The sequence below is a fragment of the Manis javanica genome, chromosome 3 (genome assembly GCF_040802235.1).
Source record: "Manis javanica isolate MJ-LG chromosome 3, MJ_LKY, whole genome shotgun sequence".
Taxonomy (NCBI): Eukaryota; Metazoa; Chordata; class Mammalia; order Pholidota; family Manidae; genus Manis; species Manis javanica.
This window is the reverse complement of record NC_133158.1, coordinates 50,097,721-50,121,385: the sequence shown is the minus strand read 5'-3', so window position 1 is coordinate 50,121,385 and position 23,665 is coordinate 50,097,721. Positions and strand designations below refer to the sequence as shown.

Sequence of the window (23,665 nt, the reverse complement as noted above, 5' to 3'; positions counted from 1 at the left end):
CCTGCCAGGGATCTTAACATTTCTGGATCCTCATTTCTTCAGCTGTAAAATGGGAATGATAATTTAAGTTGAAGAGTCTTTGAAAATAAAGTGGTAATATGACCATTGAGGTGGTAGGTGTTCAGTATGTCATTAAAGTACCTTTGTGACCTCATGCAAATTACTGAACCTCATGCTTAGTTTTCCTTAAGTCCTGCTTTAAAGATGAAAAGCCTACAAAAGATAAATTTCTTACATGTAAATTATTTTATCAGAATCAGAGACTGAGTCAAACCTGGAGTGTAGTATTTGCTCAGTAAATATTGAATTAGTGAATACAAGCCATGCTACATAATATCTTAACGTGTTTATTGAGGAGGAGCAAGCTTTTGCATCTATGAGATGTGGAGTATATGCAGGAGGGATCCCATGAACTCAAATAGCCTACAGTGCCATCTTTGTCAGACAGATGTATATCATTGAACAGCGACTGGCTTTTGCCAGGCACTGTGTACACTAGGACTCCTCATTAAGAAATAAACTATTTGCATCTGGGCTTTGTGTTGATCTCTACCATCAGGGATGGTATTATATAACTAGTACTTAGTAAGAATGTGTTTTTTAGGTGAGAAGTTGACAAAAAGTGAAGAATAGGGGAGATCTAAAGAACTTCTTTAGCTAGGTTAAGTGTTAATGGTGATTTGAGGCACATGTGTATGGGGAACTCAGTATTTTGGTTCAGTAAATGTTTGATTGCTAATTGCCAAATCGCTAAAGCTATAAGGATGGCCCCTTTTCAGTACAATAAACAGCAGATGATAACCCAATCGATTCTCCTGCTATGAGGTACTTTCAGTTAGTATTATATTTCTCATTTTTGATGTGGCAAGGCATTATAAGACTACATTTTTCCTTTGGTGATTTAAAGAGATTTGTTCCATACCTATTAGTATAGATTTTGTTCTTACTAAGAAATTAAAATATTAAAAATATTATTTGACATTAATAACATGTTGCTAGAATGTATGTATTTCATTAGCACACTTAACTGATTTTTTTAGTAATTGTCTTGTAAACCAGGATTACCTGAATTCCAACAAGTCCAAAATAAGACCTTTAAGAAGAGAGTATGCATTTTTTTTGATGTGTACTTAACTCAGTCTTTTTAAAAAAAAAAATCTGACTTTATTTCAGACTTAATTTGTGACTTTTTGTACCTGATTATGTTATTTTACTCTGAAGCTGCATAATGGGATATTTGATGGTATAGGGTATTGGGCACCATATGAAGCAGACTTGAGAAGTGTCTGTGTATGAGTGTGTAACAGATGAAGAAACCAGAATGTGACCAAGAAGAATAGTAATGGTGGTAACTTGTAAATCATTTTTACTCTCTTTGAGCGATGACAGTTTTAAGTGTGAATGTATTCATGAGTTAATAAAAACTATTTAACAAAGTTGCCTAAGGAATACACATGATGTGTTCTGAATTCTCTAAACTATTGGGTCTTAAAACTGGTAAGTATGAATGGTTGTCCTCAGCCTTAGATTACTTTGTTATAGTTGGGACTGTTGGGTGGGCCTGTGGCAAAGTGAATGGGCTGTCAGTGGGGAGGGAGGGAAGGAGGGAGTGTGTGTGTGTGTGTGTGTGTGTGTGTGTGTGTGTGTATGTGCATGTGCATGCAGCTGCTACTGCTGCTGCTTACTACTACAGTTTATCATTAACATGGGGAGTGTGGACCTGGTTTTGCCAGCTTGTCCTTTTCTATTCTATTCTTAGCCAGAAATACAGATTTTACAGAAAATCTGATTTTTAGGATGTTAACAGCTTAACTCAAAAATACTTAAGCACTGTGGACCAAGCACCATGGACCATGATGGTCAGATATGTCTTCCATCTTGTAATTTTTGTGATTAGCTTTAGACTTTTTTAGCATTTATGTTTCAGAAATTGCTCACATGTGGGCAAAACCCACCTTGTTAATTGGTCATTGGTTTACAACAGTAGGATTAATAAGTGGCAAACATGTTCAGTTCTTAAAAGTATCAGTTTCTTAATTTTGGACTACTGGATTATGTATGCCCATTTAAGCTGAAGTGTAGGTACAGACCTCAGTGAGTTGCACAAGGACTGAAGTGTGACCTAGTGTAAACTGTCAGAAATTGGTATTCATAGTCCACCTTTATTAGATGTCTGGGTGATTGCTATTTTAAGCATTCATTAATGCAGTTTGGCTTATAGCCATCATATTAACCTCTTAAGAGTTTGAAATACTGCTTCTGGGCAAAGACTGCTTCTTTAGAAAATGATTTTTTTTTGCTTAGGGAATATCTGTGAAGTTAATATTAGCTTATATGACCCACGATACTTGGAATATAGTATTACCATGAAAAAAACTTAGGTGTTCTAGTCAAAGTACAGAACAAGGGGCTGATAAATTATTTTTATTTTTGATCACATTTCATGTTTACATAGAATGGAAGCCAGGTTATATACCTTGACTATTTCTGTCTTTTCTTACTAAGGCCATCCTCACTCCAGATACACAACAGCAAAACAAAACAAAAATCTCAGGTCGTTTGTTTTTCCCTACCTTTCATGTCTACGGTACAAATGATTTTTTCTGTCTCCTGGCCCTCTCCATCATTTTTACTATGATTATAATGCTCTGTTTAAGAAAATTCCTCCCATTTTGGGAAGTAGAGGTTGGTGTGGATGAGAACTTAAAAATGGAATAGCAAGTGAAAGCATGGACTTAACAAAACCTCTACTGGGAACCCTCAGTGCTCATAAACTGGCATTTATTTGCCTGTTTCTGCCCCAGAATCAAGAATTCCTGGTTTTGTCTTTGTTTAGACTTAAGTTTTTAAAATGTTCTCTTGGACACCTGTTCTGGTTGTTGAAATGCTTTAATTTCATCAGGTGAAGAAACCCGAGTCAGCTATAATAGCCAGATGCTGTGGATGTAGTCCAGTGTGAGAAAATCTTACTCTCAGTCCTTTGCTGCACTTCAATTTCAGGTGCTGGGAAGAGCCTTGGGTAATATGGTACCAATGTGCAGTCTTTGCTTCTGTTAAAAGGTTGGAGAACCAGTGTAAGTCCCAGATATCTGGCCCATTTCCAATTTGTGTTCACATGTCCTGTGGGAGAATTTTTAATATAAAACATTCAATACTGGTTTGGGTTCAGATGTAAGGTGTTGCTGAATGAAAAGCTAAATTTGGGGGTAGGATCTTTTGCCAGACATGTTAGAGGGCAGGTTTACCTAAATGTTTTTTTTGTTTTAATTGCTTGAACCATAAATATATGACCCAGTAGTAAATTGTTTGGATGGTCATTGTTTTGCTGGTGTACTCCTTACCTTCTGTTATGTTAGCAGTTCTTGAGAAATCAATTGTATGAAGTGTACTAGCTTGAAAAACTTTAGATACCAATTCTCCATCCAGGGGTGATGTTAAGTCTGGCAGACTGGTAGTACAGTTGGTCTCAGAATGCCATTCTATGTGTGGACTGAAGGCCAGGAGTTTTTGCAAATTCAGTTTAAGAAGATTAAAATGAAAAAAAATTCCTCCTAGTATTTTCTTTATTAAATACTATATCTGATTAGGATGTATCTGACTGAGAGCTGCAATTTCAAGATCTCTCCTAACAGCTGAGAAAAACAGTTCTGATCCTACTTCTCCAGATTTATATACCAGTCTACTTGTCCTGTCTTGGAAATAAAGAAGAGTTCATAATGTTACTCCAGGCCTCAATTTTATGTTTACTTCATAGGTTTAGTTCAGACCATAATGTCTCTACCAGTACTTCCAAATATTGTTAGAGTTATCCTGTTTGTGGTCTTACTTTTTACCTCTTGAAAATTTCATATTTCCCAAATCTTGGGGAAAATTAGAAAGTTTAAAAAATTTCCAACCTAAAATATCTGCCTGAGGAAACATCCCAATTTCAAGATCTTCTATTTATGAGTTGGCCTCCTGGAAGAATTAGAATCTGATCTACCAGGAAGACTCTTTGTGTTTACATTTTCTGGCCTGTCACATGGAAAAATGAGAAACTTTTTGGAATACATTCTTCTAGGAATGGTTTTTCTAGGAACATAAAATTGGAACCAAGTAGGATGAGAACAGAAAACATGGAGGTGAAGCACAAAGTTGACCTGGTTGTATGTCTTATGTCTGTAGATCTTATTGTTTAAAATACCGGTACTTAGTGGCTATTTTAAGCAGGGTATGTATGTATGTATGTGTGTGTGTTTGCATACATGTAATTTTTTTCCCCTTGAAGGCTCAGCCACTTAGGGATTAAACAGTGTGATCTTCATTTGACAAATGAAAAAACTGAAACAAAAAGGTGCCCAGGTCACACAACTCAGTAAGTGACTGAACCAGGATTCAAGAGGCAGCCTCACACAAGAAGCTACACTTTTTTTTTTTTGGCACCACGTCTGTAAAAAGAGTCTACACTGTAGCGATAGTATAGCTAAAAGCCCTTTAGATTGAAGGAAATGTTTCACATCTATTTTGATTGCCTACTAAATGCCAGCTTTACCATGTGCTTGGAGACTAACAGTAAACTAAGAGTTCTAGCCATGGTAGAACTTACATTCTAGTAAGGGAGACAAACTAGCAAATGCCATGAAGAGAAACCAAGCAGGAATGGGGGACATGAATTTGGCAGATTGCATTTTGTTCATTTTGTTAGAGCACTCAGGCAAGGCAAAGACTTAAATGAAGTGAGGTCATGACTGTTAACTAACTGCAGGGCAGGAGAGCAGGAACAAGTACAGAGTTCTTGGAGTAGTCACATCAGCTTGAATTCAACTCAGCAGGCTTTCATTTACTTTCTAGGTGGTCTTCATGCCTTTCCTGAAAGAACTGACAATTGTTTAATGCGTATTTTTTTCCCACAGGACTTTATTTAGTAGTTTGTATTGGTGTTGCCCTCAGGTACATGTTTTCTGCATTTTATAGAAGTGAAGACACAGACTGAGGCATACATACATAAAAGTAAATAGTTTAATGAATCTCTATATTGTACCCATTACTCAGCTTCAAAAATTAATCAGTGCTTACCAATCTTGCTTCATCAAACCCCCTTTTTTTCTAAAGTGTTTTGCATTTCGTTTATCTTAAAATTTTAAAGCTTTAGAAGAGCTTTAAGAACATTACAATTAATACCTGTATACTTTTAGTCTAACTAACTGTTAGAATTTGCCATATTTGTTGTTTTTATTATTCACGCTATTTGAGGGTTGCAGGCATCTTGACGTGCTTTTCTTAGTAATAAAGGCCTTCTTAACCATAACATAACCTTTACCCACAAATTTGACACTGATATTCACAGTATTAAGGTAAGCCATGGGGAAGGCAATACTGCACAGAGAAGACAATTAATGACTATAACATCTTACTATGCTGATAGTGACCACAGTAGAGGGGGTGAGGACTTAATATGGGTGAATGTTGAAACCACTGTTGTTTATGTGAAACCATCATAAGATTGTATATCAATGATACTTTAATGAAAAAAATTTGACATTGATAAAATGCTATTGCAAAATATCCGTTTCCTGTTCACATTTACCCTGTTGCTCCAGTAATACTGTTTAGTCCTTTAATCTGATAGGGATTCATGCATTTAGTTGTTGTTAGTACCCTTGATTTAGAACAGTTCTCGATCATTTGTCATTGATGACAGTGGCACTGTGAAGAGTTCAAGCCTGCTGGATAGCAGAGTCCCTCAGTTTGGATTTGTCTAGTTGCTTCCTCATGATGAGAGAGAGGTTAGACTTTGTTGGCAGGCATGTTACTGAGGGATGTCAGCATAGCATATGAGGAGACACATCAATTTGCTGCATAGTAAGTGTACCTTTTTCCTTTTGTTATTGGTAATAAGTGATTTGTGGAGTGACAAACTTTGAGATTGAATATTCTTTTCTCTAACAGTCTTCCACTGGTTTCAGCATCTATTGATGACTCCGAGTCAGTTATTGCTGGAGTACTTTATAGCAAATGCAGATATAAAATACCTCCTATAGATACTTAGTATTTATCTTGAAACATAAGGGTTTAAAAAAAACTATGGTTCCTTTATGACACTGCGCTAAAATTCCTTAACATCTGATATCCATGTTCAGATTACCTGAATGGCTTCAAATGTTTCTCTCCACAGTTGGTTTTGCTTGAATCTGAATCCAGACAAGGTTTGCAGGTTACATGTACTTGCTGGCCTCTTAAGTCTCTTACTCTAATAGCTTCCCCACCCATCCGCCGTTTCTTTGGTTGGTCGTTTCCTGGTGTTTTATGTGTTCTTCTATTCTGGGTATTTTCTGTGAACTGGTAGGTAGAAATTTGACTAGGTTCAAGTTTTGTTTTGTGAGACTATATAGTGTCCTGGGTGTGTAGCATCACACCAGGAGGCCCCTGTGTCTGCCTTTAGAGATAAGATTACTTCTTAGTGGATGTGGATATTGTCAGCCTCATCCATTCATTCTAAAGTCCCCATCAGCCTTTCACCTGAGGGTGCTAGCATCCAGTGTAATCATTGCCTAGAATTTGTCTAGTTGCCTTCTCATGATTAGAGGTAACGTTAAACATTGATGATGATTCATTAAGGATTACAAAAGGTGATTTTCTAATTGTAACATTCCTTTTGTATTGATTTAACTAGATTTTTTCTGATGTGTTTATTTCTATTTTTTTATGTACATCTTCCTAGGATGTGTTGTAAAAGGACATATTAATCATCTTTATTTCAGAGAGGATATTTCTGTACTCCTTAATGATCTTCTGATATGTCCTCAATTTTCTCATCTGTAAATCGGAGGTAATCATCATTCCTGTCTTGGGGTAGTGTGAGGATTAAGATGAGCTGGTACATGTAGTGTAAAAATGGTGCCTGGCACTAGTGTTGGTGCATGGTAATTATTCAGGTAACTTTCAGTTTGGGGGTAACATTTAACTCTTCAAATGTAATGGAGAGGTGGAGAAGGAAGAGTTTCTTCCTAAGTTGACATCAGCAGGATGCTAGGACTTCGTGTAGAGTCAGGTGAAGGGAACTGCGGCTTGCCCACACTGACCTGTCTTGATTCTGTGGAACCAAACCATAATATTTGCATAGAGAAGATCTGTGCATATCACTGCACACTGTGAAGTAGATACAGGGGTAAAATCTGGAGCACATCCTGAAATGGAGTTAGTACAATGAAGGGAAGTGTGCCACTCTTATGGTGGGTAGGTAGAATCAGATGGTGGCTTCAGATACAGATTCTTACTGCGTCATGGCTTCATTGAGATTTTTATCTGAACAAAGGGCATTCTTGCCTAATGTAATTTGCCTTGTTATTCCACACTCCCTCAGTTAGAGCTGTTTGAGTTTGCTGACTTTGGTGGGGGAGGAAATGCTCTACTTCATGTTTTAATCTGCCATCTCTTGTTATAAAAAGAAACTTGATTTTTTAATGTTTTTATTGATGATTGTGTAGGATATTTAAATTTAAACACTCAGGTACTAGTCCTTAATATTTGACTCTTTTATTTAACAAGCATTTGAGCATCTATAATGTGCAGGACAGTGTTGTAGACAAACCACATCATGAACAGAACAGACAAGAATCTCTGCCTTCATGGAGTTTATATTCTGGTAGTGAGAAGACAATAAATATAAGTAAGTTTAATAGTATGTCAGAAGGTAATTAGTGCTTGGGGAAAAAAAAGGGAAGATAAGGGACTGAGATGGTTAGGGAAGTTACTTTTGAGCAAAGATGTAAATGAAAGGAAAGCAAGTCGTGAAAATCTAGAAGTGCAGTGTACCCTGCATAAGGAACAGCCAATGTCAAGGCATGTTTGGTACATTGTGCATTGTCAATAAGTGGGTGACAGCTTGCTGTTAGTGGGCCAAGGGCCAGAGCCTGGAGACAGTTTAAGAGGTTAGGGCAGTTTGTTATGTAAGTGAAATGGGATGGTGATTTGGACCATGGTGCTAGCAGTTGAGATGATAAGTGGTCTGATTTTGGATATATTTTTGAGGCAGAGCCAACAGGCTAATGGATTGATTTTTGTGTGGGTTGAGAGGGAGTGACCAAGTCATCAAGGATGACTGATAATTTTGGCTTGAACAGTATGAAGATGGAATTGCCATTCTCTGAAATGGGAAGACTGAGGGTAGGAAAGGTTTAAGGTGTATGAGCCAAATTATTATTACTCCCAAACTGAAGGATAGGTGGTCACAAACACTTATTCAATAAGAAAACTGGTCCATAGATTTTACTATGAGAACTCTTTAGCTCTGTAAACCATATTTAGCTGATTCTTTTAACCTAATGTCTTAAAGATGGAGTTAGCAAATAAAGGGGATTGGCTTGGATAGATTGATATAACCCATGGTAACAAAGTCAGGTGTATGAAGAAAAGCTTGGGGACTTAATTTTTGTTCTCTGGTGGAAGGGATTATTAACCTGAGACAGAGAATGAAGGCAAAAGCTTTGGGCTTGGATGATGAGAACTTGGATGAACCCTGTTCTTCCAGTGGACTTGTCAGGGTTTTTTTGCTCTTTGTGTTTAAACTAAGAAGCATGTGCCTGGGACTTTTTGTTTTGTGGAGCTCTTCCTTTTCTCCGTTAAAGTGTTGTCTTTAGTTCTAGTAGTTGTATTAGGAGCACTTGTTTTCAGATTTTTTTTAATTTTTAAAAATTGAAATGTTAGTTTCAGGTGTAAAACAGTTCTTTTGCTTTTAAGTGTCATTGATAAACTGCTTCTGTATCTATGCTCTACATTAAAAATTTTTTTTATTGACGTGTAGTTGATATATAATAATATAGTGGTTTTAAGTGTACAAAAGGTGATTCAGTGGTTATCTACATAATTAAATGTTCACCCTAACTAGTGTAGTTAATATCTGTCAGCACAGAAAGATGCTGTAGTATTATTAAGTATGCTCTACATTTTTAAAGCATGCAAAGGTTGAGGAAGTATGTATGAGTATGTGTATACTCTAAGCACCATTAATCTATTTTACAGGTAGAATTTGCTTTACTTGAGATGATGAAAGTGAAAACGTATATGAAAACTCCTAAGTAGAATTTTGTATATATTGAGGTTTTCTATTTTGTATTTTATTTGAATGAATAAGAGCTAAAAGGTGGTGGGGTGGTTAGGAACCTCTTTTTAAAATACTTGTGAGAGACCTGATTATTTAATAATGTGATTTTATATAGTTCTCGTTATCTAATTTTTGTGAGGAACCTAGTGTGCCTAGCATATAGTTGACAGTACAATTTGAAAGCCAGTGTCATCACTTCCATCCTCTACAACTTGTAGAAGGTAAAATAAAATTTAGTAAGCACTGCTGTTGCACAGGGTATTATGAACTTTCTATATGTTACTTGTTCCTTATTAATACATTAGGAGCTAGATGACAGTTTCATTTTACAAATGAGACAGTTGAGGCTTATAGAGAGATTGCTATTTGTGTAAGATCATGCAGTTAGGAAGTGACAACTTGGACCCTAGCCCTTCTAAGCTTGTCTTGCTTTCTTGAACAGACCACTTACACATGTAACTTTTTAGTGATGTCCCTGTGTTCTATTAATTAAATTTCTAGCTGTTAAAGTATTTTTCACTGGATCAGAATATGAGCAAGACTTGGCAAGCCTGCTGTTGACAGTTGCTGGACTAGGCCTTTTCCGATTGTCCTTTGAGTGTGTTGTTTTTAAGTTGCCTCCAAAGCTAAAAAGAGTGTTATTGGTTACTTTTTAGGGTCAGTGTAGTCTATCAATGTATTCTATCCTTTGTTAGTCCACATACCTCATTGAATATATTATTACTTGGGGCCCTGAGGGATTATTTTTCTTGTTCTTTAGTTTTTATGACAGGTGACTTTGTTTTTGGAATGACCATATATCCTGGATTTTACAGATTGTCCAGAATAATTTTCTAGTTTAAAAGATGTGCTGTATTAAATGATCACCCTAGATAGTAGAAGAGAGATAGAGATGTTGGATTTGGATTATATTTTGATTACATTACCTGAAGGAATTTAATAGCTAGCTGATTGAAATTTGCTCTTAACTTTTCAAATTCAAACACAGCAAATATTTATGTATACTTCTCTATTTAGATTAATTCTTCAGTTGTAATTTAATTCATCAAGTCCATAAAACAGTACCAAAACTGTATTCTAGTTTGTGCAAACCTGTCAACAAAACATTACCTTTTGAGAAGGAAGTCCCCTCCCTCCTTTGGGGAGGGAGTGTGCTCTGTTTCACAACACTTGTGTTTTTAGATTTGGCCAAATTTATTTAGCCACTTCACCATGAGGAGACCATTTCTTTATACATACTTCGACTATTACTCTCATAGAAATAATTTACTTAAAAATGCACTACTAAGGAACCAACCCACACACTTATCCTAATTATACCTATTTTATTGTCCCACATTTCTTAAGGGGTTTACCCAAACTGTGAATCAGGTATAAAAACATAAAAAGCTTCATTTTTTTTTTTTTTTTGAGAGGGCATCTCTCATATTTATTGATCAAATGGTTGTTAACAACAATAAAATTCAGTATAGGGGGGTCAGTGCTCAATGTACAATCATTAATCCATCTCAAGCCTAATTCTCGTCAGTCTCCAATCTTCTGAAGCATAACGAACAAGTTCTTACATGGTGAACGAATTCTTACATAGTGAATAAATTCTTACATGGTGAACAGTACAAGGGCATTCATCACAGAAACTTTCGGTTTTGATCACGCATTATGACCTATAAACAATCAGGTCAAATATGAATATTCGTTTGATTTTTGTACTTGATTTATATGTGGATCCCACATTTCTCCCTTTATTATTATTATTATTTTTATTTTTAATAAAATGCTGAAGTGGTAGGTAGATGCAAGATAAAGTAGAAAACATAGTTTAGTGCTGTAAGAGAGCAAATGTAGATGATCAGGTGTGTGCCTATGGACTAAGTATTAATCCAAGCTAGACAAGGGCAGCAAAACATCCACGGATGCAGAAGATTTCTCTCAAAGCAGGAGGGGTGAGGTTCTGAGCCTCACCTCTGTTGATCCCCAAATTCTCACCTGATAAAAAGCTTCATTTTATCTGAAGAGAATTTTTTGAAATTTATATTCTTTCTAGAAGGAACCCTGAATAGTAGTCAAATGTATTTTTGTTGTAGAAATGTTTGCTTCTTTAAAAGAGAGAGAAAAAATATGCAAACCTTTATTGTATATTTTATTCAGAACCATTTTTAAGGAGTGCATAGTATATTTGCTAAAGGACTAAAGTTGAAGGTTTTAACAATATCTATTCATGACTAGAATGAAAAATTTAGGTACATTGTATTACCATATTTTATATATTTCTACAAACTGAATTGTTCTATTCTTGTTTTTTTCATCCTTTTCCAGTCTTTACTGGGTACTGGTCACTGGATGTTTTTTTTTGTTGTTGTTTAAAATCTTAAACCTGCTCACAGACAATTATGGTGTCCAGTGAGACTGGGACTGTTGGCAATGGCTTTTGAAGGGTCTGAGGAAGAAGCACAGGCAGAAGAGTTGAGAACTCAGCCTTTAGCTAGTGTTTGGCCACTCCTGCTGCTGCTTGTGGGCAGAACATCTTTTCTAATTTTCCTGCTGTTCTACAGAAGTCAGGGGTTGGATCAGTCTGAGCATTCATCAGAGAGCACAATATGGCTTAGCTATTTGGCTCGCCTATATCATATTTGACAGTGGAAAACAATGTTAATTAATATTAGGAGTGCTTCTTAATCAATGAAGGAAGTGCCTGTTTTGTTTCTGAGCACTTTGTTTCCTGAACAAATAAGCCACTGCAACATACACCCCATCACAGCACCCCTCCAAACAAAACCAGAAACACTCTGTGTTCGTCCTTTCTTGGGGAAACACATGGTCAGCTTCTGCCATTGAGGAGAGTAGGTGGTAGGGGTATGGCTTAGATGTTGGATGACAGGGATGGCTCTGTTGAAGGCAGAATTTCATAACTAACAATAATTTTCTTTGTAATTAAGGACCTGACTCATATACTGAAACAGTAAAGGTACCCTTTGAAATAATGTTTATTAGTCATCTGATAAGGTTTTATTAAAAATTTGGATGATTTTTCCTAAATGTCCAGTTATTTAGAAACTTGAAAGTTTTTAGGGTAGGGAAAGTGGTCACAGAAATATGAATAGCTTTAGGGTTTGGCAAGTATGAAGTGTTACAAGCCCCAACTTTTAGTATATTTTATGTTTTTGCATGTGGCAGTTTTATTTATGCCAGTCATTGACCCTGGCTTTTTAGGGGGAAGGATTTTAATTACTTTTCTTACTGTAATTATTGTAGTGCTTTATGCTTACAAAAGGCATAATATGGGTCTAAGGTATTTCTATACAGGCAGCATTATGAATTAGACCTAATAACCTAATTCAGTAGAGCGTTTATCTTTAGGCATTATTTCCAGGTCCTTTCCTTACCAGTTAGAGGTGCACTTTTGAGTTTTGTAATATGGTCTATTTTGAACAGTTTTGAAAAGAGGTGGCTTTAGTATCATTTATAGCACTTAAGCTTGCTACTGATACTTAAAGGAAAATGCCGAGATTCATCAGAAAGCATCTGTTCTGTCAAGCATAGAAAAACATTTCACTCTGAGGTTGCCTTTATCACAAAAAGAGAAATCACTTTAGAAATTAATGTGTGGAAGGCATTAGGCTGAATAACAATGTTTTTCACATTGATCTTTCAGCTACAATTACAATTGACTTCAAAGACTGAGAATTTGTCTCTTCCAGGAGAAAAACCATAAAATTCATAAATTCGATTTTAGTAAAATTTAAGTGTCTGTTGTTCAGTGATTTTCTTAATTCAGGACTGAAAAATATCTCATTGACTTATTGAAGATAATTTATTTAATGATTGACAAATGACTGTTTTGATGAGGCTTAGAAGATAACAATAATAAATTATTTTCAGTCTTCCAGAAAATTTTTCTCTTCCTCTCCTTGATTTCTATAACCTCAACAAGAAAGCATTAGGAAAAAAATATTCAACAAAATCAAACCTGAGTCAGTGCCTTTATTCTCTCAGAAATACTGCCTGATGAAAAGGAAGAGAAGGAAATTACCTTTTTGAATCTTAAAAAAAAAATCTTACAATGTCTGTCTTCTAGCTAACATAAAGAATAAAATTACAGGGTTGTTTTATAAGTTGTGTGTTCCAAATATATTTTTGTGTGGACTCTTGTTTCCCTTTAGGGCGGGAGTCTTCTCAAAATTTTTGTGTCGCTGTATAATTCCCACAGATGGACATTTCTAGTAGAAATTTAGGAAAATTTTATAATGATAGATTTGCACAGTCTAAGGGATACATGGTTTTTGTTTGGGGGTAGATGATAATACCTAGTAAATACCACCTGCTTCTTCCATCCAGGACCCAGATTGGCTATGAAGTGTGTTATTTTTAGGATTCATAGTATTTGAAGATTGATTTTTGGTGCACTTATTATGAATAATTAGTATTTTTTTCCCTCTCTTTTAAGGTGCTTTAGGATTTGGTGCCTGTTCCAATCTGAGACTACCACAATAAGACAAGGAAGGGCAATGTCATGGTAGGCCGTTCTTAGTTGCTAGAGAAGTTAGGCCACTTAGTTATGAGGTTGATGAATTTTTGTTCTTAGGTCAAAACCATAAATACTCTCACTGACTTAAAGTATCAGCTGTGCTAGTATAGATTGCTCTTTCCTGTGGAACTGACGTATATTTTAAAAGATTTTTTTCTTTTTATAAAGAATGTCTTGTTGCGTCGTTTTGCTAGACTGAAAGTTTCCTCATCGCTTGGTGAGACCCTCCTCTAATTCAATCTTTGTCTTTTGTCTTTGCTGCCTTGCAGGGTTGGTACAGTAGGCTTCACTAGACTTAGCTGCAACTCAGAATTTCTCCTCCAGCACCTGAGTAAATGCTGATGGTCTTGTGGAGAGTGGATTAAGAGTACGAGCTAAGTTCTCAATCCCAATTAAGAAGCGGAGGAAAATTTAAACTGTCTCCTTCAAAGTTTATCACAACCACCACCATCAAGACAGCAAACCAAAGGACAAAGACTTTGACCTGCTGTATTGCTCTGTGTAGTCCAGTTCACGTATGGTTTACAGACTTGACTGGGGTTACTAATGAGTAAATAAAAAGTCGGACACTTCTGTCATTGGACACTTTTATTCACAAAGTTACCAAAATGAGGGCTGTACTGGAGACAGCAGACATTGCCATAGTGGCCCTGTATTTTATCCTGGTCATGTGCATTGGTTTTTTTGCCATGTGGAAATCTAATAGAAGCACCGTGAGTGGATACTTCCTGGCGGGGCGCTCTATGACCTGGGTAGCAATTGGTGCCTCTCTGTTTGTGAGCAATATTGGGAGTGAGCACTTCATTGGGCTGGCAGGATCTGGAGCTGCAAGTGGATTTGCAGTGGGCGCATGGGAATTCAATGCCTTACTGCTTTTGCAACTTTTGGGATGGGTTTTCATCCCAATTTACATCCGGTCAGGGGTATATACCATGCCTGAATACTTGTCCAAGCGATTTGGTGGCCATAGGATTCAGGTCTATTTTGCAGCCCTGTCTCTGATTCTCTATATCTTCACCAAGCTCTCAGTGGATCTGTATTCGGGTGCCCTCTTTATCCAGGAGTCTTTGGGTTGGAACCTTTATGTGTCTGTCATCCTGCTCATTGGCATGACTGCTTTGCTGACTGTCACCGGAGGCCTTGTTGCAGTGATCTACACAGACACTCTACAGGCTCTGCTCATGATCGTTGGGGCACTCACACTTATGATTATTAGCATGATGGAGATTGGCGGGTTTGAGGAAGTTAAGAGAAGGTACATGTTGGCCTCACCCAATGTCACTTCCATCTTGTTGACATACAACCTTTCCAACACAAATTCTTGTAATGTCCACCCAAAGAAAGATGCACTGAAAATGTTGCGGAATCCAACAGATGAAGATGTTCCTTGGCCTGGATTCATTCTTGGGCAGACCCCAGCTTCAGTATGGTACTGGTGTGCTGACCAAGTCATCGTGCAGAGGGTCCTAGCAGCTAAAAACATTGCTCATGCCAAAGGCTCTACTCTTATGGCTGGCTTCTTGAAGCTTCTGCCAATGTTTATCATAGTTGTCCCAGGAATGATTTCCAGGATACTGTTTGCTGATGATATAGCTTGCATCAACCCAGAGCACTGCATGCAAGTATGTGGAAGCAGAGCTGGGTGCTCTAATATTGCTTACCCACGTCTGGTGATGAAGCTGGTTCCTGTGGGCCTCCGGGGATTAATGATGGCGGTGATGATTGCAGCTCTGATGAGTGACTTGGACTCTATCTTTAACAGCGCCAGTACCATATTCACCCTCGATGTGTACAAACTCATCCGTAAGAGTGCAAGCTCCCGGGAACTAATGATTGTGGGGAGGATATTTGTGGCTTTTATGGTGGTGATCAGCATTGCATGGGTGCCAATCATCGTGGAGATGCAAGGAGGCCAGATGTACCTTTACATTCAGGAGGTAGCAGATTACCTGACTCCCCCAGTTGCTGCCCTGTTCCTTCTGGCAATTTTCTGGAAGCGCTGCAATGAACAAGGGGCTTTCTATGGTGGAATGGCTGGCTTTGTTCTTGGAGCAGTCCGTTTGACACTGGCCTTTGCCTACCGTGCCCCAGAATGTGACCAACCTGATAACAGGCCAGGCTTCATCAAAGACATCCATTACATGTATGTGGCCACAGCATTGTTTTGGGTCACAGGACTCATTACTGTAATTGTTAGCCTTCTCACGCCACCTCCCACAAAGGAGCAGATTCGTACCACTACCTTTTGGTCTAAGAAGAGCCTGGTGGTGAAGGAGAGCTGCTCCCCGAAAGATGAACCATACAAAATGCAAGAGAAGAGCATTCTGAGATGCAATGAGAATAGTGAGGCCATCAACCACATCATTCCCAATGGGAAATCTGAAGATAGCATCAAGGGCCTTCAGCCTGAAGATGTTAATCTGTTGGTGACCTGCAGAGAGGAGGGTAACCCAGTGGCTTCTTTAGGTCATTCAGAGGCAGAAACACCAGTAGATGCTTATTCCAATGGGCAAGCGGCTCTCATGGGTGAGAAAGAGAGAAAGAAAGAAACAGAGGATGGAGGCCGGTACTGGAAGTTCATAGATTGGTTCTGTGGCTTTAAAAGTAAGAGCCTCAGCAAGAGAAGTCTCAGAGACCTGATGGAGGAGGAGGCTGTTTGTTTACAAATGTTGGAAGAGCCTCCAAAAGTTAAACTAATACTAAATATTGGACTTTTTGCTGTGTGTTCACTTGGAATTTTCATGTTTGTTTATTTCTCCTTATGAACTTTTAAGGATATGATGAGACACTAACTTAAAAAAATACTGGTCTTTGAAAAAAAACTTAATGTAACTGTCGCATCTCTCAGGCATTGTTTACGCTGTAGGTTTTAGCTGAATTTTACTTAGCAGAAAATCATCTATTTGCAAGACTTTATTTTCCCAGAGATGGATGAAAGTAAAATTTTCAACCTAAATGAAGTAAAACTTGTTTGTCAGACTGAATTGTGCAAATGTGGTGTAAAAATTTCCATACCAAAGTAAGGAGAGACCAATTATTCTCATAGAATACCCAGAGCAGAATATATGCTGATATCATAAATAGGGTATACTGTCTGCACTGCCAAATCTTGGTAAACCTTCTTATTCTGAAGTAGAAGACTTGCTCATGTCAAAGTTTTTTCTCTGTCTCTGAAATCCCTCCAACTATTTTAAAAAACTGAATTTGTAGACATTGTGTAATCAGTTATGTACTGAAAATCTAATGTGCTTGTGGGGTGCTTGCTTCAGGGCAAGTTAGTTTGCCAAGTTTGTTATGTTAGCATGAGCCTATGGATTCTGATTGTCAAAGAAAGGAAGAATGTTTATCTGTAGCTATTCTTGTACCACCAATATATGCAATGTTGGGAAAAAATTTCGGTTCCTTTTTTTTTCCTCTTTTGACTGAAGTTTAGGTGAACCATACTCAAATGACCACCAAGTCTGTCTTTTTAAAGTTATGTCATGATTGTATTGTTAAGTGATTATGGGGGAGAAAATGAAGTAAACATTGTTGATGATCCCCAAATGCATTGACCAAATTAAAGTTTCATATAATTTGGGAATTAGCAGTCCTGAAACTGTTTGATTGACTTATGCCAAACAGGTGATTACTCATACTCCTCTAATTATCTAGCTTTGTTCTTGTCATTTGATAGCATTATTATCCAGATGCCTTCCCAAGTGGATCCAGTTGGATGATAGGTCTAGAAATTTGAAGAAAAATTGACACTGCTTTTGTGCTGGGTTGCCCTACTTCATTTGGTCATATATTGAGGTTGACTTTTTAGAGGGAAATTTTAATTCTGAGATCATGTAGTATCCTTGATAAGTTCTTTTTCTGATTTACTATTTCAAAAAATTTGCCATCTGTACACAGCCTCTACATTTTTTGTTTAAAAAGTACAATAACTTAGAGCATGCGGATGTTTCAATGCACACTGGCCATCAGTAACAGAAGACTTGGTGTATGCTTTGCCATTGGTGAAATAATCTTGCTGAGAATGAATAGCATGTTCAGGAGGTGCTATGAACAAGAACTTTCAGGTTTAGTAGTGTGTCTTGTGGAGGATATTACATGATTTGTGTAATTATAGGACCCTTTATCTTGACAGGGCTTGGCACCCAGTTGCAGCCTTAATAGATGGGAATCTATTTTTCACAGTCTGATCACCCTTCATGAGGACAGGGTACAAAAGATGTTAGAGAAAACGTCTACAAATTATGTAGTTCTGTGTCTGTACACTCAACACTGTCCTTTATCCTCCATGATAGATGAAGGAGACTAGTTGTGTATCTACTTTCTTTGATTTTTCTGTAGTATCTGATACTTTTTAAATTGCATGATTTTATTAAGCTTGTATTCATTAGGGAAAAGTATTACTTTTTTAGATACTTTCGTAGATTTTGAATCAAAACTCAGTCCTAATGACTAAATTTTTTTGTAGTCTGTAAACTAGTTTCATTGTGATGGACTTGATTAGTTCAAAGTTGATTTTTAGAAATTATTGTGTAGTATAATGTCTTCCCATCTCCAGACTGCTTTCTGATGGACTGGGTCTGTAGATGAAAAAATAATTCATGTATGAATAGCATTTCTGAAAGTTAAGAGTGCCTTGTAGAGTTTTTGTTTCTCAATTTCATTCTTAAGATTTATAAGCTAGGGGCCAAATAAATTGGGACCATCCTCTTCTTGTATGGAGGTTGAGGCTGTATCATGTCCAAGGTTAGAAAATCACTTGGAAGAATAGAAACCAAGTGTCCAAATCTGGACTCATGGTTTCTCCTTTTCTCAAAGGAACTGTTCTTCCTTTGAGACAACTTTTTGGCATTTAGGGAAATAATAGGATCTTAGATCTTTCAAATTGGCATTAAATTGTAGAAATTAAGATTTTTTTTTACTCTGAACACATTGCTGTGTAACTCAGCAGTGAGGATTGACGTACTGGTTGGGCAGCCTTCCTACCCTTTCCATTTACAGCACAAATGACTAGGTGGTGTTTATGTGGATTTCTCCTCCCTTTATTTAATGTTGAGTCCTAATAGTTTAGAGTATTAGGGTCTCTCTACCCTCTCTCTACCTGTTGTCTTAGTGTGCACCATACATAAAATACATCATTTTGTGTCTACTTGTGTGTTTACAGATCAGGTCGAGTTTAGAGTACAAATGTATGTAAATAAGGAATGACTATTAGCATATCCATTAGGACTGTTTATTCTTGCCCGTATAAATATCACTTTATTTAGACTGAAGTCCCTGAAGCTTGCCCTTTTTATTGCTTCCCAGTAATAGGTAATGTGCTTGAATAAGTATGTAAAATGCTGATTGCAACTTCATTTCAAGGACTATTCTTCAGTCTGTATTTCATTAGAATGATTGTTCATGGAATGATACTTGGTTGTCTTAAGCTAGCAAAATGTTTGTACTTTACACTAAATGGGTCCTAAATGATACTGATCTCTGTTATTCACATGTATATATTTTTATATTGGCTCAAGCCAAGGTTCAGAATTGACCAAGAGTGATACTGACTAAAACAGTTAGCTAAGAGTCAAAATAAAGTGAGGACACTGTCCTTTCAAAGGTGGGGAAAAATACTGTCTTACCTCCTGTTAATTGTATCCCCAATTCTTAGAGTTTTGTCCTTTCAAGTATTCTTAGTCTCAAGATCTGATGAGAAGAGCTTATTCCTCTGGTATGTGGAATGACTTGGCTCCTTTGTAGGACCTGTAATTTCCCAAGAATATTTTGTCCTGCCACCCCAAGATAGTAGAAATGGCTTTTGAAACAGCTGAGCCAGTCTTTTCCCCAGCCATTCTTTCCTGGTGAGGTTATCACATTTATCTTTAGTAAGAAGATCAAGCAATGGCATAGGTACTGTGTCCTTTGGCCTAAATTCAGCAGATCTGGTCTACCAAGGCTTCTTTTCACTTGGCTCAAAGGATCCACGGTCTCATTTTCATGAAGAGACTGGCCAGGGTCACATAGCTTAGTATTAAGGGATGATATCTCAGGTTATTAGCAGGGCCCCATCTGTCTGTGAAACTTCATGTTTAAAGAACTGAGTTAGGAAGGTTGTTTACTCAGTTACCTAACCTGAGGCTAAGGGTAGGGCAGGAGGGCTGAAAAGTTTTGTCCAAGGTGATTGGTCTTTAAGTCTTCATATTTCTCAGTCCCTTTCTTCCCATATACTGGGTTCTGGTTCTTCCCTCTTCTCTTTGACTATCATTTAATATGTAGCCTATGGCTTTGTCTTATTCTTTATCACCCTAGCTGGCTATATCTTATTAGCTATTTAAATGTTAGACCTGTCAGTGTTCCCACTTGTCAGTATTCAGCTTACTTGCTTTCCCTTATACTTTACTTCCTTGTATCATTTTCATCTGTGATATGATGGCTGGAAGGACCACATGGGTATCTAGTAGTGATATCTCACCATTCCCCAGGTTTCAGTTGAGAGACATATAAAGACTATTCCTGTTGAATTACATGATTACAGAGACTTGCCAGGACAAAATTTTCCTAAGAGGTCAGAAAAACTATTAAGTGAGATGCTGAGAAGTACCTGGATGATAGAGACTTGACAAGTTGGTAAAGAACAAACATTAGCTTAAAGGACGTGGACTTACTCATTGAATGCTAGAACTTGAAGCACCTTGGCTACCAGTTTAAACCTCTCCCCATATAGAATAGGTACCAGTGAATAAGATTCAGCCTGTGAAACCTGGTCTGGTGTTAAATATTATAAAGTATGATTTATTAACATATTTGAGGTTAAAATGATGTTTGATAGTGGTACTTTGGTAGAAAAAAAAATGCTTTTAGGCTTCAGTATTCATAAGGTTTCTTATTAGCCAGGTGTTAAATTACTTAAGTCATTTCAATTTTGACATTAGCCTGAGCAGGCTTTACAAATAGGGTATGTTCCTATTTGTATGTGTACATACCCGCCATTCAGAGAGACTGGTCTTTCTCTTCTACCTCCCTCACATTTCTTTAATTTTTTACCTATTCTTTCTTTCAACACTTAACAAATTATTATTTTGATCTTTTGTCAGCTTAATTCACTTTCAGGCTTACTGCCATCGTGTGCAAGAGTGCAACTCTGCCCTGGTTTTGAAGACTTGGATCCAAATAATGATTCATTAAATATAGTTGTGTTCAAATATACTAAATTTCTGTTAGCTTAAACTGTACTCAAGAATGGTTTTCTCAGACTTTGTGATCACTAATAATAAAAGTTCTAATAATTCATCAGTATTTTATTCTCAAAACATTTTTCAAGAATTAAGCAGCAGTAGTTAAAATTCATCCCAATCCCTTTGAAATGATGGCATGACAGTGCAGAGAGGAATGGCGTTTGTTTTGATACCAAAAACCCTTGTTTTTGCAGTAATTTAGGGTAAAAAGCTGGAACTAGTCAGGTGGCATATAGAGAAACCCCTTTTGTACTAGACAGGTGTGAAGCTGGATTATATAAAAAGTAATGTTTTGATTATCAGACTTGGTTAGACTCAGTTGACTTAACTGAGGGCTGCACATCCCTTTTCCTCCACTAAGGACACTTTTCTTAATTTGGTATGCTTTTCGTCAGTTCTCCGCTCTTTTGGAAGATTAGGTATTCATCTGACTCCTGGAACAGAATTCAGCTAAGGTTCAAAATAATTAATAGGCTTTGCCAGCACTGAGTCCCATACCATTATTCACATAGTCATATAAATGTTTTTATTTATAAAGAAAAACTTCTTTCTCCAGTGCTGGGAATAAGGCTTTAACCTACTGATTTGCCTTTAAAGGAATGTTATGAGAATTGATAAAATGTATGTTTCTGTTTCCATCTCAAGTCCTTTATAAAAGATAGGAGTTTTTTTGTTTTGAGTTAAACACCCCATTTATCTGGTAACTAACAGCTTTAGCTGTTGGCATACAATCTTTTATTCAGAAATAAAAAAGATTTGATGTATCTATCCTTACTAATCTCATGTGCTTTACTTAATCTGAGGCTGTTGACTTAAACCAATAACCTTACTTTACTTAACAACTTTTAAGTTTGGTTTGGTTACCTGGACTCATATCACCTTCAAAGAGGGATGTTAGAATAAATAAGCAACTGAGAGCAAGTCAAGACAAAGCACAGTGGTCTCTGATTCTCCTTAGTGTAGGAGCAGTGGTTTTGCTCCCCCCAGGAAAGCACTACATAGTAATTATTGCCCATTATAATGAAGCCCCCCACCCAACCAAACCCTTCTTACCCCCCACCCCAGTTCAAGACAGTTCATAGTCAGTGAACTCTATCAGTAAGGGAAATAACATATTTCATTGATTTCAGCAACATCACAAGTTGACAGTAGATAACCACAACTTCATTGGAGACACATGTATCTTGGTAAATTCACTTTGTACCCTAGAGTTGCTGGATAAAGGAATGTTTACTTCTTTTTATTGCCTCTGGACAAACCAGTCTAGAAAAGTTTTCAGTATATCATTGTAGTCTCAACTTCTATAAGTGGAATGTTCCTTAATAACTCAATTTCTTGTTAATAATTGTTGGAAATTGAAATTAAGCTCATTGCTATTACTGAAATCCCAAATTGGCAAAGACCAATATATAGGGTATTTAATACTATAGTCAATTTCTGAAATTTATGTGTTTTGAGTAGTGCCTTCTGGTTGCCAGTATTGACTCTGCTAGTTTATATGTTTCCCTTTCTTGATAGAAAATCTTGTTACAATTCCTTTTTAAATTTTGTTATAACTAATGAAAATAAAAAAATAGATTTATATTTGCATACTTTATATGCAGTATTTATTTAGGTTCAAGGAAACCAGGTAGCTCCAATTTATGTAGATGAAATATTAATTCATCTGTATTTCTTTTATATCCTTAATTAAAAAACATAAGATTACTTATTAATTCTGTGAGTATATTTTAACATTTTCCAGTGTAGGTTTGATAGGCATATTTGAGAACATATAGGTAACATGAGTTTCATAGTCCATGATAGGGAAAAAGCTTAAAGGTCCATAGAAAGCACAAAATTATGTTCACACATGTATGTATTTCCACATGTAGAAAGCACAAGAGTATCAGTATTCTCATTATCCCACAAGTGCCAGTCATAAAACCCACCAGGTGTTTTGTCTCGGGAGTTGTTAGGATGAGGTTCACAGTATTGAAAGCGCAAGACAATGAGGTATCTAAGTTATGGGTCCTAAATGGTGAGTGATTCAATGTAATCTGAGTAAGTTTGTTCTACTTTGGTGTAGGGAGAGAATGCACATGTCAAGAATGCAGTTTTATTTGGTGTTTACTAGCGCAAAGGAGGTCTGTGAGCTCTGTCCTTCAGTCTGGAACTAAGGAAACAAGGACAGACTTGGAAGGTTTAGTGAATGAACAGTTGGACAAACATAAGCTGTAGAGCCATTGGAGTACTTGGTTTTTTATCTTAAATCTTAGGAAATTTTACCTTCCAACAAAAGTACCTGAAAATATGGAAGCATTTCACATTTAACAGGGCAAATAATACTTGACTTTCATCTTTGTGCAGTTTTGTATGTGAGATGAGGTTATCTTTACTTTTTTGTATGCCTGACTGCACTTCATTTTAATAGAGCAGAATTTGATCCAAGCGTTCTGAGCATCAAACTAATTCTAAGACAGATCTGCCAAATGAACAGCTTTGTTTTTGTAATACTTGTGAAGAGTCTAAACGATTCTTTTCCCTGTCCTGTTACCTGCTTCAAGACTAGATGAGATGAAATCTGTGAATGTGCAAAAGTAGAAAATAATGTATTTGGCATTGCCCTTGTCTTACCCCCTCACTTTCTTCACTTGAATAGACCTTGTTTGTCAAGAATGAATAAATATATTTTTGTCTTGGATTTTGCCTACATGTCAAAGGTTATTAATGCAGAGTGGGAGAGAAGTACTACCTTTATTCCCATCCCCTCATTTTTTAATTTATCTTAGGGAAAGACTTTGTCAACTCTTGAGTGAAGAATAAAGGCTGGTGTTCAAGAAAAGTTAACCTGAACACTTG

General features: G+C 36.9%; 2 protein-coding genes across 3 annotated transcripts in view; both read left to right on the top strand.

Annotated features, from left to right (window-relative positions):
- Window positions 1-23,589, top strand: part of SLC5A3 (solute carrier family 5 member 3) — a 31,231-nt gene extending 7,642 nt beyond the window's left edge. Inside the window, exons 1-2 of one of the 2 annotated variants that reach the window (XM_017653480.3) lie at window positions 1,615-13,595; window positions 13,877-23,589. In XM_017653480.3, the coding sequence (XP_017508969.2) occupies window positions 14,216-16,372 (2,157 nt within the window). In that variant the 5' untranslated portion in view covers window positions 1,615-13,595; window positions 13,877-14,215 and the 3' untranslated portion in view covers window positions 16,373-23,589. Of the gene's footprint in view, window positions 1-1,614; window positions 13,596-13,876 lie in introns of those variants that run through there. The other variant, XM_017653479.3, reaches the window with a different exon arrangement.
- MRPS6 (mitochondrial ribosomal protein S6) overlaps window positions 1-23,665 on the top strand; it is a 66,610-nt gene that overhangs the window by 8,035 nt on the left and 34,910 nt on the right. The gene's annotated exons all lie outside the window — the stretch shown is intronic.